The following is a 16729-nucleotide window of genomic DNA, read 5'->3' as shown; positions in this document are numbered from 1 at the left end:
ATGTATATTTATGTATTCTGATGAATTATATACAATGATACATATAATGATTTTATATATATACACACACACCCCTACCAGACTGGCTCTTAAATCAAAGCCTTTCAAAGGTTAACAATGTTAAGAGCTCATCACCTACATATGCTGTGAGGATCTGTTAATTTCACTGGAAATTATGTTAGTCTTTGTTTTTATTTCCAGCATACAAAGACATATTGATTGAAATATGAACTCAAGGATTCTTGACCCCATAGTTTTAAATAACTCATGGTGACATTTATATCTGAAAATGGCCACTCATAGCTAAACGATCCATTGTTGCCTGAATATGTCATGTATTTCTTGTATTTATAAATTAGTTTGGGGTGTTATTTTCTTGAGGATTTTTCTAATAGCCAACCATGCAGGATATCCCTGGGCCTCCAAATCAGTGTCTCCCTTCTCACATGAGATTATGTGGATGGTATTTAGAGATTTCTTTTGCAATAATATCTGAAGAGCTGCCTTTCCTACGGTTGGAGTTGAATTCAGTAAACAGTGTCTCTGGGCGTTACTTAATGAGACGCAGAGGCGTGGGGGTTGGAGGAGGTGGCATTCTGGCTTGAAGACTCCAGTTCTAGAAGTTCGTCTTCCTGGGATACTGTGTTTTGGGGTGTGACATTTCTTTCAGGGATGCTGAAGGGAAGGGTAATTAAGTTTAATAGAAACTCCTTGCGTTCCACAGTGATCCTCAGTTTGAAAGTGCAGGATAAGTAAGCAAGGGTAATGAAAGAGTTGGTTTCTAACAAAGACTTGCAGTAGCCACCTTCTCAGACAGCTATTACGGGAAGAACGCTTCTGTTTTGTCCATCGATTTCTTGTGCTCCTCCAACCCACACATCCGCATCAAGTTAACGATGGCAGATTCCCTGTAAACATTTGCCATCTTGTGCTTCCAACTATTTACCCCCCAAAGGAAGTTTTCCTACTGCCTTGATGTTGAAAAACAAAATCCTGAGTAAAGGTGGTACCCTCAGCCAGTGAGTCCTAGAAACAAAGTAGCCAAACAAGATTCTAAATAATTAACAAGTAAAAAATAGTGGCAGCTGAAAGGAGATCCTTTTCCCTGAAGGCTGAGCAGGTAGCCCTTCTTTACTGTTGCTACTTGTCTTTCTGCTTTTTTGTGTGCATCCTGGAAATGAGCTTAGAAATGCCTTTTTGTTGTTCTTACAGGCATTCTCAATTCAAAAGTATTCTGTACCTTTTTTTCATTTCAAAATTTTTTGCCTTTTTTTAAGATTTATTTTTTATTTATTTCCAACTCTCCCAACCCCCGGTTTTCTGCTCTCTGTGTCCATTCGCAGTGTGTTCTTCTGTGTCTGCTTGCATTCTTGTCAGCGGCACTGGGAATCTGTGTTTCTTTTTGTTGCATCACCTTGCTGTGTCAGCTGTCTGTGTGTGCGGTGCCACTCCTGGGCAGGCTGTGCTTTTTTTGTAGGGCAGCTCTCCATGCGGGGTGCACTCCTTGCACATGGGGCTCCCTGACATGGGGGACACCCCTGTGAGCCATGGCACTCCTTGCACGCATCAGCACTATGCGTGGGCCAGCTCATCACATGGGTCAGGAGGCCCTGGGTTTGAACCCTGGACCTCCCATATGGTAGGCAGATGCTCTATCAGTTGAGCCAAATCTGCTTCCCTGCCATTTCACTTTTAGATTTTTTTTGGGGGGGGTCATCTTATGCAACTATGGAATCAGTTTTAAGCTATAAATTGTTTTGGTATTTTAAAAGCAAACCATTAAATTTATTGTGCATTGCCAGATCAGTTATTAAAATGGTACTTTTAAGAGTATCTTTTGGTTAAACATACATAAAACATATTCTTGTAAAAAATATCAAATAATAGAAAAGTACCCAGAGTAAAAAGAGAAAGCCTTCTTATATGCCCAATCGCAACTTCCAGTTCAACTTCTCTCCCTAGGTTTAACCACTTTCAAGAGTATGACATGCACCTTTCTGATGCTTTCCTTTTCTTAACAATTAATGCATGCATGCAAAATGTAGTTTTAAAAGTACATTAGATCAGGCTCAATATATTGCTCTATGCTTACTTTTTTTTCACTTCACAGCATGTTAGAAATTTTCCATATCATTACAAGGTGCTGCATTTTAGTCTTTTAAATGGCTTCATTATAATATGGTATTGATGGAGACAGTGTCATAATTTATTTCTACATTTTTAAAATTAGTAGACAATTACAATGTTTCAATGTGCTTTTCTTTTTGCCATATCAATCCTTATTGCAGTTAATATCCTTCCACATTTTTTTTACATCATAATGCTTTGTTTCTGTAGGGTAGATATTTATAATTGGATTTGATGGGTGAAGGACATAGATATCTAAAATTTTAAATGATGCCATCAAAAAGTTTTCTCAAAATTGGCTGCATCAACTTTCATGTTCAACTCACCAAACTATGAGAATGCTCATTTTCCCATTTCTTCCTAAATTCTAGAGACCAACAATATTTTTAATTTTTGCCAATCCAGTAGGATTTTTTGCCGATGCATACTCAAACATATTCTTGTTTTGAATATGCATGTCCCCAAATATTTGTTGAGGCTGAGAAATTTTTCCCTGTTTATTAACCTTTTGTACTTCCTCGATAATTTTATGTTCTTTGCTTTGTCTATTATTTTATTGGGCCTTGATCAGCATTTTGGTTCCTATGGTGTGATCTGTTTTACTTGGCCATTAGAGGACTCATGTTTACCAGGATGCTAGACAAGTCTTTGTAAAAGAAATTGGAGCTCATCTTCCTTCTTGTATAAAGTCCTATTTTTTTTTTTAATTTAAAAAAATCAAATCCATTATATATTTTCTCCTATACAGTTAATGAATACTTATTATGGAGTGTTAGAAAATATAGAATATTCCCCCCAAATAATGTTTTTCCCTTTAATTATATGATTGCATAGTTAGGAACATATAAACATACATTTTGGATCTTGTCTTATTCAAAATTTATGTTTTAAAATATTGCCATAAATAAATCCCTGTAAAGGAACAATAAACCCAAAGTCATAAACCAAGTTGGAGCTCTTTAAGGTTTGCATAGTTCTATTTTGTTACTGATGTTTAACGGGAATTTGCTGCCAATAAAATAGTAAATCAATAAAAGATAGGGCATCGTCAATTTTTACCTTACTCAAAATTCTGCAGGGAATGAAAATTTGCACCAGCTTAGGAATATCAGCCAAGTTCTAGCCAAATCTTTTATTGATAGAAGTATAAATCTTCTTGGTTAAAAATGAATTGTCTTTATTCTTTCTGAAATAAACTGACCTTTTTAGGAATTAGGGAGATACAACTATGTGTTGTGTCAAGTTCCTAAATTAAAAGATAAAGATTTTGATGGTTGCTAAAATTTCAAATGCACAATTACAAGAGAAGCTATATTTGATCATAGAGTTAGAGAATCTAGTTTAGTTGCCCCTATTAACCAACTCCTTAATGGGCCATCTTGTCTTGTATTTTATGAAGGAGGTCCTGAGGACAGAGAAAGTACTACTGAACCGGAGGACTTAGTTTTGATGCCATGAATTTTTGCTATTTCTAGAAATGTTCCGAGTGACAGTAGAATTATGCTTTAATTTCATTACAAAGTCTGGCACAAGACCTTCCTCTAGCTTGTAAGGGGAAGGTAAAGGGTCCGGGGAGCAATCTTTGTGGCTAAACATTTACTTATTTACATTCTATTTGAATTTTAGGTGGTTAAATAAACTTGGATTAGCTGTAATTCATCATGCCGCCACTGCAAAGGATGAAGGTATGCCCTGTTCTAAATTTCTGAAAATTCAGCAAGACGCTCCGAATATCTGCAATGGGATGAAACACCAAAGTCAAGTTCTATGCATAGGCTGATCCTTATGAAACATACTTTGGCATTTAAAATGATCATGTAGAGGCAGATATATTCACACAGCCTAACCACCATGGAATCCCGCTTTCCTGCTGGCTACGAATGCTCTTCACACTTCGCCCACACTTGAGTGGCTCCAGGCTTTGCTGACATATCAGACAATTGCCAAAGCAAATGTCTCATTGCCCCGCTTCCCTGACTTCTTAGTCATAGACCTGCATTTCACGGAGCTATTCAGGGTCGAGTCAGATAACCTCTAGCCCACTCTTTCCTCTCTGATATTTTAACATTTCCATTAGGTGTATGATGAGACCAATTGCCCTGAGAGTGTGTTAGCAGCCTGAAAGACTGTGACACAGGCTGTGTTTTATAGCTCAGTCTCTAGCTGTCAGGGTTCAAAAGCTGGAGTCTAATTCGTAGTGATGATGGTAGTGGGGGGAAGAGGAAAGCACTGGGTGCTGTGGCCATGGAGCTGGTGCTGTTGCTAACATGCTCAGACCACAGAAGAGCAGAGAAATGGAAGTAGAGAGTTCCATTTTTGATAAAAGCATAGTGTCTTATAGATGAAAAAATGGCACCTTGATTTAAAACAATGAAGAAGAGACTGTAACACTGTGAAATCAGTGTGCTAAAACCAGTTTCTGGTCCTCTTTTCCTGCTGTATTTTAAACAGCCTCTATATTTTTAAAATACATTTATAAATTGTGAGAAAAAAAAAAAACTACACTACCTTCCCTAGGTGTTTAAGGCCTTCTATGACATGTCTTTCAGTTTCCTCTTCCGGGGGTCTCCATCCATTTGGCTCAGCCTGCTTTCCTGGCAGCTGGTATCCCCTCCCTCTTGCACTGTTGATGGCTTACTTATCTTGCCAGTTTTAGCTCATTATGATTCCTCTGATCATAATTCATCATTACTGATCTTATCCTCTTTTAGAATATGGTTCACACCTCTTTGGGGGTATTATTTTATTTAACCTGAGCTACAGTTCTCTTTCCTAGTTCCGGCAGTCTTGGAGGACAGAAGTCTTGACTTGGCCATTCATTCTCACCCTCATGTCGTTTCCCTGCATCAGGGAGTTCACCAGATAAATACTTTGCAAATTGGCTTGAAATTGCAATACCAGATGGAGAAAAACCTCTGCTCGTGCAATAGGGAGGGAGCGATGGTGGTTTGAGAACCTGAAGCATTTTCATTTTTCTTGTAGAATGCTACAGTGAAAGCGAGCAGGAAGATCCGGAGCTTGCCACGGAGTCTTCCCACGCTCCGAACTCCTCGGAGACTCTGCCTGCTTTGGTATGTACAGCTGTGACCCAACAGCTGCGTGGAGGCCATTCCTTCCCCCCGGTAGAAGCTACCTTGGCCAATGAATTATTAGAATAGCCCAAATCCAGGTACCTGCCAAAGAGCAAGTGCAATTCTCCAAAGCAACCCACTGGTTTATTTGTGCAGGAACTATGGACATATCATTAGGCTCAGTGAATTCAGGGTCACAGCCTGCAAAGGCTTGCTTTTAAAATACCCTCCCTGCCTATGGAAAGAATTGAACATGCCATGCCTAGAGGAAAAGTGTAAAGTGAATTTAAAGGGGATGAGGAAGATAGCCTAAAGAGAAAATGAGAATCAGAAAGGTAGCGGGAACCCAGGAGTGAAGTTAGTGCTTTAAATCCACAAGTGGAAGCGGATTTGGCTCAATGGATAGAGCATCCGCCTACCACATGGGAGGTCCACGGTTCAAACCCAGGGCCTCCTGACCCATGTGATGAGCTGGCCCACATGCAGTGCTGATATGCGCAAGGAGTGCCGTGCCAAACAGGGGTGTCCCCTGCATAGGGGGGCCTCACGCACAAGGAGTGCGCCCCACAAGGATAGTTGCCCCGTGCAAGGAAAGCACAGCCTGCCCAGGAGTGGCACCGCACACACGGAGAGCTGACGCAGCCAGATGACGCAACAAAGAGAGACACAGATTCCCGATGCCACTGACAAGAATACAAGTGGACACAGAAGAACACACAGTGAATGGACTCAGACAACTGGGGAGCAGGGGAAGCGGAGAGAAATTAAAAAAAAAAATGATTACTTAAAAAAACAACAACCCACAAGTGGAATGAGTCTACACATTCAACAGAAATGAGTCCCAGTTGGATGCTAAGCTTTGCATGCATCCAGTGGGGCTGGTTTTCAGTGGATTCTGAGGCTATGGAGAAGGGTTTGCTGTTTGGAAGCTCATTAGTATCATAGTGCTGGCCACTGAATGGGTCAGAAAAGCGTCACCAGAAAGCCAGTGAATTCTGCTTAGCCCCTCCCGTGTGCCAGATCTTATGCTCAGTACTTTAAATATATGATCATTTAATTCCCCAAACAACCCTCAGACAGCCAATCCTATAATGTGCATTTCTCTGATTACTGATGCAACCAAGCACCCTTTCATTGTGTCCTGGCCCATGGGATTTCCTCTTTTCTAAAGTCTTTTGCCCAGTTTTGACTGTCTTTATGATAATGATGATTTTTAAAAGGTTATTCGATTTCTTTTTTATTCTCTATATTAGGACTTTGTCAGTTATAACTGACTCCACGGCTTTTGATTTTTGTAAACAGATGATCTAGATTGTAATGTATCATGTTTATTGATCACATTCTTTTGTTTCTGGTTTAAAAATGGTTTCCCACCCCTGGGTTATGAGACAGTGATTATTTTTCATCCCTCTCTTATGGGTACAGAAACTGAGGTCAGAGAGGTAGAATGGTCTGGCCAGATAAATGAATGGAGCGCACAGTGGGGTGTCCCTGGCTGTCTGGCTCTGTAGTACGTCCTTCCATGATCCCCCAGTCTTGTACCCCATGTACCCCAATAACCACAGCATTCTAACAGGGCACAGCACTCGTCCGTGCACAGCACTCGTCCGTGCACCAGAACTTTGGGTCAGAATTTTCTCTCTTTTTTTGGTGGTAAAATTTTTCACTTTTACTTGTGTTTTTTCAGTTTCTGGACTTCACATGTTAAAGTGATCATTTAAACAACGACCTCTTACCTATTTTTACACACTGTCAACAGAGAACTCTGAGCACTTTTGTCATTCGACACGTGGCCAAGAGCAGAAATAAATATTTGTAGAATGAAAGTGCTTATTAAAATCCCTATTGAAGAGATTTGGCTATTCAAATTCGCCAAAATTAAGCAAGCTATAATAAAATTCAACTCTGAACATCGGTAAAATTTAGATTGATTTTTGAACTAGACATAAAATAGATTTTTCTTTTTTTTTTTTGAGGTACCGGGGCTGGGGATTGAACCTGGAACCTTACGTGTGGGAAGCCGGTGCTCAATCACTGAGCCTCATCAGTTCCCCTGAGTTGTTTTTTGTTTGTTTGTTTGTTTTTTAGGAGGCAATGTGGACCGAACCCGGGACCACCTTTATGGGAAATGGGTGCTTAGCCACTTGAGCCACATCTGCTCCCTGATACATTCATTTTTAATATGTCCATAACTTTTCCTTAAAGTAATCTTTCTGAATTTAGAAAAGGCCTTTATATTCTTGAGATTATGCGAATGTAGGAACTTCAGACCCTACAGTGTATTCCAGCTTTTAGCAACTTTTTTTGATGAAGGTTACCCTCTTTGTTCCCAAAGAATCATCAACCTTGTGCAGAGTAGGTCTTCAAAAAGTGTTTCTTGCTGGTGGTTTGGTAGAGAAGCATCTATTTTGTTAGTTTCTCTCCTTCTCTCTCCTTCTTCCTCTCTCCTTCCTCCCCCACTCCATTCTCTTTCTCGTTCTCCTTCTCTCTCTCTCTGTCTTATTTTAACCTGAAACACAAAGGAATTTGGTTGGTTGTTCTGCCGTCTTTTCCAGAAATCCGCTCTCCCTCCCATCCGACCCCTGACTGTCCTGGGATTTATTTTAGCTCTAAAGTCCAGTGATTTCCAGTTCGTAATGGCAAACTGGGATCACAGACTACCGAGGGCATTGTCAGGCATCTACAACTGTACATGGCGAAAGTAAAAACAACCAAATTAGATGTAGGGTCACAGCTCAACTGCTTTCTGCAATGACAGGCTGCCCTGTGGTTGCATCAGGTTCTCAGCAAATGCTCCTTTCATAACAGAAATGGAAGGGAGACTTCTGAGAACACTAGGTTAGGTGGCTGAAGTCACAGGATTCTTTAGAATTTTCTGATTCATCCGTCAAATGTTAGTTTTTAAAAGCCCCGAGTTGAACCTTATTTGGCAGACCACTAAAGGCTATTTTTTTTTCTAAAGAAATATATTGGAATTAGCCAGAAACATGCTGAACTGGTAGAGTTGTTTCCCCATAGAAACAGAATATGTTTCTCCTGCTCACATATTTCCCGAGCAGATTTTGTTTTTGTTTTCTCTTGTTTTTGAAAGACAGACACGCAAGGCACTTGATTAAAATAACATTTTTGCTCTTTACTTAAACAGATGAGATTAGAAAAATCATGGTAACTTTCATCCAGAGTGTGAATCAAGTTATTATTTTGGCGCAGTCTAGTAGAGGCCAGACAGAATTGAGATAGACAAACCTGGGAAGAAAAAAATTTTTTTCCATGTACTTTCTTCCTAAAATATTTTGGGTAATGAACTTTCATTTTGGGATGATGAACTTGGAGGTATAAAGTAATTCTCTCCTGGAAAATTAACTTGCGAAGATGTTTTAATATCTTTAAACATTTAATGTAGCCTCCAGTCATTCTAATCGCTACAGAATAAGGCTAAGCAGTTTAGTATAACTTCAGCGTCAGACTCATCTGGGCTTCTGCTTCAAAGGGGCTGAACCACATTCCACAAGAAGCTAAAAAATGTTTTAGGGTTATCCCTGAGTAGGAGGTGCTTTTGTGTCCTTCTTGAGAAAGCTTCACAGGACTGATACTGGAGAGAACATTCATTTATTCAAAGAGGAGTTAGAAATGGGATGCATTTAAACTGGCTTATTGGCTAGGAGGCTTAGAATAAATAGGAATTTGCAGATTTCATCGGAAAGATAATTGGTAGAAGTCAGTATACCTGATACCACAAGTTCACAAAAGAGCAAAAAAAGGAACCAACTTCATTCACATTTCAAATCTGATGATTTTGTAAGTTACCAAGTGATTTAAGAGCTCACACTCTCCCATATTTTGCTTCTATTTTAATTTTGAAAAGCATCGTGGGATGACCTGATGTATGCTTACTCATTCATTTAATAACTGATTTAGCCACTGTTAAGTACTTGGCTCCATTCAGGAAGTAAAACAGACGATGATTCACGCCTTTACGGAGCTTAACTGCTGGTGGCGGGAGGTGGATATCAGCAACCAGCAGGCTAAGTAAGTGAAATAGCTGCTGTGCCAGCAGAAGGTGGTAAACAGGGAGAAAGGAAGGGTTAGGGTTGGAGCTCAGATGACGGCAGCGAATAAGGGAGGTGGGAACTGAGATCTGAGCCAAGAACTTGGAAGAAGGAGAACGGGCCAGGTGGACACGTAGCGTGAAGCATTTCCAAGCCCAGGAGAAGTGAAGTCCCGGCCTCCTTGGCTGTAGATGCTGAAGCAAGGGGTCCTTTGTGTTGGGGCAGCAGAATGAGGAGAAGTGGGCTGAAGTGAAGCCAGAGGGTAGAGGCGGCCATGTAAGGACCCGTGTTTACCAGCTTTGACCTGAGCAGTGAGGGAGGCCTTGGACAGGTCTCCAGCAGTGGAGGGATGCACCCAATTCCTCTGTAAAAGGATCACCCAGGCTGCTCTGTGGCTGGGGGTCCCACAGAAGCAAGGAAACTTCAGGGGAGGGGGGCAAGTCACCAGGAGACAGCAGATGGGTACCTGAGAAAGGGAATGGTCAGATGTTAAATGTATTTAGAAGTTAGGCCGCCCAGTGGGTAGATCAGCTATGAGAGAAACAGAGAAGATAAATATTCATAAGCCCAGCTTCAAGCAGCTCTGAGAGATATTTTAACACGCCAGTCCTTGCACTCTGGGGCCTCTCAGCAGTCCAGTTCCTTCTATTGAAATGATGGGGGGAAAAGCAACTAAAGCAAACCGAAGAAGCAAGAAGTAAAAATAAACCTGCAAACCGTGGCCCATTGGCCTGTACGTGGGAGGGGGGATCAGTTTTAGAAGTGGATTTAATCTCAATAGGGCAAAACTTGCACAGCTGCTTAACTAAAATCTGCTTGATGTTTTGCTATCAAGAGAAATGCTTGCAAGTGAGAACGTTTTATGGAAAAAACGCCAGTGACGGCGTGTCCAAAGCGGTTGAAAGAAATGGTCACCGTCACTCCTCAGGATTTATGGTGGAATATTTAACTGATTCGAAGTCTTTTCTATTCTTTTGCCTTTTGCTTTGGCAGTTCATGTCTTCTCACTGCTCTCTTTTGGTAGCTCTGTCCCACAGCCTCTCCCAGGCATGTCCCCTCTTGCCAACCTGTCACAGCATCAGCTATGGCCTGGGTTGTTGAAATAGGGTATTTTTTCCCCCTTCCCCTCGTCTCTCTATCCTCTTAAAAACCACTTCCAAATTAGTCTTCCCAAAGCCCGGTTCTGATTATAATGATTCATTGGCACAAAACCTTCCGACGACTCCTCAGTGCTTATCAAATTCACTCAAGAATCCTTTGGCTCTGTTTTTAAGGCCCTTGGGCTTTCTTCAAACTTCCATTACTGATTTCCTCTTTTGGCAGCAGCCAAATAAACTGCCTCTCTCTTCCTAAGTGCTTTGCTTTCCTTACTTTCCTGCTCTTTAATTATAAAGTTTCTCCACTTGCAGGAACCACGCACCTCCATCCCAGTTCCGCCATCTAAATATCTTTCAAGACCAGGTTCAGATGTGCCTTCCTTCATCAAAGCTTCTGTAGTCTTCTAAATCAGGATAATTCTGCTCTCTCTGGAATTTCCTATATAGTGTCTCAACCCTGCCCCCTTCCTGGCACCTTTTTCATGTCGCTATCATTCCCTGCTCTGTATTGTGGGTTCTGTGTATATGGTTTATTTCTCTTTTGATTAAATTCTTAAGGTCAGAGGCAGTATCAGTATTTTTTTCTTTACCCACAGCATTTAGGACTAAGCCTAGCACATATTTGAAACTACACAGGTCTTTATTTAATGGATAGAAGATAGGGGAGAGGGTAGTTATCTTGACTTCAACCACAGCCTTCACAGATATGTCAAATGTGTTAGAAAGAGTCGACTTCACACTTGCCTGGTGCTTACATGGCTTTGAGAAGAGTGATTTCGTTTGAATCTCCTGAAAATCCCATATTCGTTTCATGAAAGGGGAAGTCAATTTCCAGAGAAGTCAACACTCTCATGAGTAACATTTGCAAGCCATTTAGGCTTTATTACGAATATTGTTTTATGTTAGATCATTGGCTCCTCTTGATAAACCTGAGTCTGTCAGGTAGCTACTAAATAATCTCATGTTTCAACCAGGTATTTGGTCTTGTTGCACATCTGCAATACTCAACTGCATAAGACAATGTCTCTTTCCCTCAGCACCTCAAGTTCTAAGTTGAGGAAGAGGGACAGTAAATTTATATTTCAAACAAGTCATTTCAGGTGCTGATATATGCTATGAAGAAGATAAAATAGGCAATGTGGTAGGGAGTGGCTGCGGTCATGGATGGAGAGTTCTAGCAGGGTCAGGTAAGACCCTGCTGAGGATGTGATACTTGAGTTGAAACCCAATGCTGGGAAGGAGGCAGCCACCTCTCGGTGCCTAGGAGGAAGGAGAACCTTCCAGGATCAAGGAACCAGAGATGTGCCGAGGGCCAATGTGGCTGGAAAGAGGTGGGTGGGAGCAGAGAGATGGAAGGAGACGCGTGCCTGTGGGTCTTGTCAGCTCTGATGAGGACTGTGGGCGCTTTACTACTTAGGACGGGCAGTCCTTAGAGGGCTTTCGGCAGGTTTGATCTCGTGATCTGTTTGGTGTTTGGAGGATGGCCTGGTGGGGGATGGTGGAGGCAGGAAGCTAAGTAGACGAGGGCTGGGAGGGAAGGTGGCTTCTTCAAGGTCAGCGGAGTTTTAAGAGTGGAGGGAAGAATGGGTCTTCTCTCAACTCACTGCCCAAGGTTGGACAGAGGGTTCTGGGGGTGGGTGGGAAGGAATAGAGTCTACAAGGTCTTTGTTTTTCTTACGTTTCTTAGCATATGATGGAAACACAGAAATTGTACTTTCTAGGCTCAACAGCAGTCCACTAGCTTGTTTTTATTGATACAGCCAATAAAAGGAAAGAAAAGCTGTGTGATTTCCAGTCTTCTTTTCTTGATTGGTTTCATTGTGTTTAGTCTTTTTTCCTTTATTTTCTCCTTCCCTCCCTCCTTTTTCCTTCCTTCCTTTCTTAAGTTTTTCCTTTATTTTCTTCTTCCCTTCTTCCTTCCTTCCTTCCTTCCCACCTCCCTTCCTCCCTTCCTCCCTTCCTCCCTTCCCCCCTCCCTCTCTCCCTCTTTCTTCCCTCCCTCTTTTTTCCCTCCCTCCCTTCGTTTTTTTCATATACTTTGGCTAATGTTGGTTAAGATTTATATGGTGACTCACTTCCTCTTAATTGCAAGTTTTAGGTTTCTATTTTAAACTATTCTTTATCATGCCAAACTCATGTTTTTAAAACAATGTAAAGAAAAAGACTTCAGCACTAACCGCCATTTGTCAAGTAATTGAGCAAAATTTCTTCAATGAATAAAAAATGTCCTATACAGAAAGTGGGAAAAATACCAATATTGATTATTTTATTTAATCATCATATCTAGTCTGTTGATTAAAAGCAAGATCTTCGAAATGCCTTTAATTTTCTCATTAAAAATAAAAATATTTAAAACCCAGATGTTCTGAAATAAATAAAACCATATACCATCATTCTCTCTAATTAAATAAAATAATAATTTATTTTTTTGAGCCCACAAGAAAATTTTATGAGACTACTTTGCATTGTGAAAGGTACCAGTTTCTCCTTGATCCGGGGATTAGGAAAAATCACCCATCGCAAATTTGCAGAGTATGCCGGGAAGCCATTTTTTTCTTTGTTTTTTTTTTTTCAATATTACATTAAAAAAATATAAGAGGGCCCCATATACCCCCCACCCCCCTCACCCCACTCCTCCCACATCAACAACCTCTTTAATCATCGTGGCACATTCATTGCATTTGGTGAATACATTTTGGAGCACTGCTGCACCACATGGATAGTAGTTTACACTGTAGTTTACACTCTCCCCCAGTCTACCCAGTGGGCCATGGCAGGACATACAGTGTCCAGCATCTGTCCCTGCGTACCACCCAGGAAAACTCTAAATCCTGAAAATGAGAGACTTCTCTGTTGGGTTTCTTCAGGTAGCTGGCTCTCCAAACCATTCTTTGTTAATTTGTTACCGACTGTGTCAGCAGAAATGCAAAAAAAAGGAGTTGCAAAAATTAACTACAGCTTTCTTCTCATGTAGCACACTCTCTCTCTCTTTCACTCAGGTCTGGATTTTGTCTCATTGAAAACTCTTATCTAATCCTGGCACATAATCTTTTTCTCATTTCTTTTTCCCTTCTTTCCAGTTCTCTCCATTCCATCTTTTTCTTTTCTTTTCTTCTTCACTACCCTTTTCTCCATTTTAAAATCAAGTGTATTGGAGCAGATGTAGCTTAAGTGGTTGAGCGCCTCCTTCCCATGTTCAAGGTTCCAGGTTCGATCCCTGTTGCCTCCTATAAAACACACACACAAAAACCCTCTCATTGGGAGCTGATGTAGCTCAGTAGTTGAGTGCCTGCTTCCCATGTATAAGGAAGTCCTGGGTTCAACCCCTGGTACCTCCTAAAAAAAAAATCAAATGTATAAATGTTACACGATGCCTGGGAAAGATGGGTCAAAAGATTTGCCCTATGTTTGAGCCCTACTGAAAAACAGGGTGATGTGTCTGTCTTTCACCCTTTAAACAGAGTTGTGAGGCTCAGAAGGGCTTCCAGAAAGTGCTGCAGCAGCTGTGCGCTCAGTCTTTCATTCAAATAACCTATTTTCCTAGAATCAAATTAAAGTCGTATCAGCAGAAGCAACAGGAAAAACTCATGCCTGGTCTCCTTTCAGAATAGAAAGCTGACCACGTGGAAGCTGAGTTTTACTAAATAGCTCACAGTGGTGGAACATTTGTAGACTGAGTCAGAATCGATTTTTTTTTCAAATATTTATTTTGTAGACATTGCCAGTGAGGAAACTGGTGTTGACATTTATTTTGGATAGTTGGGTAGGCGTGCATTACCTCCTTCAGATCACGAGGGTATTATTTAGTGAATTACAGCTCTTTGATCTCTTAATTATTAAGTGGTCTGAGAGATTTAAGGCAACTGATCCCCAAGCCACCTGACAGAATCCTTAACAGAAAGTTTTCCTATCTGTGCAAATATAGTATTATTGATAACATGTGTGTGATGAGTTAGTATCTTAACTAGATATTCTAATGGCATGCTGTTTAAAAGTTGATTTATTGATTCTTTGGGAATCCATGTGTAGTAGACAGTTGGATACACATTAGCTTTTCTCATCAGAATGCTGAGCTTAGAACCTGCAAAATTCTTGGGGCTCTATTGTTTGGAGCAAAGTCAACTGTCCTGAGTTGGTTGTAATGATTCTGTGGGTTTAGCAGAGGGTCCTGGTTGGCTCTTGAGTTTCCTCCCTCCAGCAATCTCTTTCCTACCACTTTCTTGTAATTTTGACTGCTTGAAATTGACAGGAGTATCCCAGAGGGCGATCCCATAGTAATGATGCTGAACCATAAAATGTCTTCTCTGTCTTCTGTAGAGATATAAGGTGACCCATAGAGCAGTGGTGCCTAAATTTGGGGATTTTATTGGCCAATAAAATAAAAAATGGAGGAACAACATAAAGTGGCAAAATATTTATTTTGCTATATAGGATGTTACCAAAAAACTCCGAAAAGACAAAAGCTTTATCTACTATTGTATAACCATTTTCCATGAGAAGGCATGTATTTTAATACCAAAATGTAACAGGGATAAAATGTCAGAATAAATAAAGTCCTTCCTCTGAGAGGACAGGGGGTCTTACATCCGTGTTTTTCTGTGGCCTGGTGAATGTGATTAGGAGCGTCAAACACCCTTGGATTGTGCATTAGGAACTTCTGTCATCAACCCACTTTTCACAGTCTATGGTGCCATGTTGGGATCCTCTTTAATGAATTAGGAGCTTGCACATGGGTTCTTGTCTTCTATGGTGGAAATTTAATAAGTTTTTTAAAATTATTAAAGAGAGACCAGTTAACATTATTTCACTTATCTACGGGGTGATGAGCTGATATTGGCCATGTGCTTAGGAATAAGTGAAAAATACTAGAGACTTTAAATATATATGCCTTGCCCACATCACTGATCTCCATATAATCATGTGTTATGCCATGTCTGTCTCCAGCTCTTGCTATCTTCCTCTTAATCACCTGTATTAGTCAGCCAAAGGAGTGCTGATGCAAAAATACCAGAAATTTGTTGGTTTTATAAAAGGTATTTATTTGGGGTAGGAGCTTACAGATACCAGGCCATAAAGCATAAGTAACTTCCCTCCCCAAAGTCTATTTGGAGCAAGATGACTGCCGACGTCTGTGAAGGTTCAGGCTTCCTGGGTTCCTACGTTCCTGGGGCTTGCTTTTCTCTGGGTTCAAGGTTCCTTCCTTCCTGGTGCTGGCTTCTCTTTCCTCTGTGTGCTGGCTTCCCAGGGCTCCAGCTTAAGTCTTCAGCATCAAACTCCGACATCAAAACCCAACATCAGAAAACCCTCAACTCTGTCCTTTGCTATGCCTTTTATCTGTGAATCCCCATTCACCAAGGGGCGGGGACAATGCCCTAATGACGTGGCCCAATTAAAGCCCTAATCATAACTCAATCAGGCCCAGGTATAGATGAGGTTACAAACATAATCCAGTATCTGTTTTTGGAATTCATAACCATATCAAACTGCTACATCACCTTCTCAAGAGTTTTTGCTCAATCGTGTGAGTTCAGTGAGAGAAGGGTATTTGTTTTTGCTCAAGGTGTCATTCAGTATTCTAATCCCCAAAGGAGCTTTTTAAGGTTCTGGGGCTCAATGGAGAATAGGGGGAATCATGGTATAAAGATGTGAATTCAGAATTATACAAATTGATTTTGAAAAATGGCTTTATAAGGCCTAGCATACAGGTAGACATATCGATCCTTGTCTCTGTTGTTATTGGCCTGTTTTTGAAACACTGGGGGTTATTGTCATTGAAAACAGAATGTCGAGAATGCTGGTTTAATCATGTTTTCTTTTATTCTTTTTTGGTTTTATTTTTGAAAACTAGGATGCACAGCAAGCATCTTCATCCTCACCCAAATTGAGTGAAATGTCGTGCTCTTTCTCTTCCTCGGAAAACACAGCCAAGACGCCAAGCAGTTTTTCTCCCTCCTCGTCTAAGGAGAGGCAGTCCCGGCTCCACTCTGTCAGTCCCTCCTCGGCTGCTGAAGACGTGGGGCAAGCTCGAACATTCGCGGCGCAGCTTCACTCACCTGTCCCCACAGCAAGCAGTTGCCAGCCCCCAGAAGGCAGCTCTGCCACGTCAGAAAGTGGATTTTTAAACTCTTTATCTAGTGGTGACACTTCTTCGTTGAGTAGCACCCTAGACCATCTTACTGTCCCCGACAAGCCTACTGGAGCCAAGAGGTCGGACAGAGGTAAACAAAAACATTGTTTTCTTTTCTGTAGAGATGGATAGTTGTCCGTCTATGGGGAATGCTAATGCCGATCTATAACAAGAGTGTGTAACTCATGAATGATGATTCAGTCATTCAGATGCATACACATGACACATGAGGAAATCAACTCCTCTGCCATTGATTAT

At 41.0% G+C, this 16729-nt stretch overlaps 1 protein-coding gene across 1 annotated transcript in view; it reads left to right on the top strand.

Moving 5' to 3' along the window:
* The window catches only part of IPCEF1 (interaction protein for cytohesin exchange factors 1), a 178735-nt gene that overhangs the window by 126356 nt on the left and 35650 nt on the right, over window positions 1-16729 (top strand). Inside the window, exons 8-10 of the mRNA XM_004477802.4 lie at window positions 3754-3812; window positions 5110-5198; window positions 16193-16562. Coding sequence (XP_004477859.1) covers window positions 3754-3812; window positions 5110-5198; window positions 16193-16562 — 518 coding nt within the window. The remainder of the gene's footprint in view (window positions 1-3753; window positions 3813-5109; window positions 5199-16192; window positions 16563-16729) is intronic.

The sequence above is a fragment of the Dasypus novemcinctus genome, chromosome 28, assembly GCF_030445035.2.
Source record: "Dasypus novemcinctus isolate mDasNov1 chromosome 28, mDasNov1.1.hap2, whole genome shotgun sequence".
Classification (NCBI taxonomy): Eukaryota; Metazoa; Chordata; class Mammalia; order Cingulata; family Dasypodidae; genus Dasypus; species Dasypus novemcinctus.
This window is presented reverse-complemented; position numbering and strand designations above follow the sequence as displayed.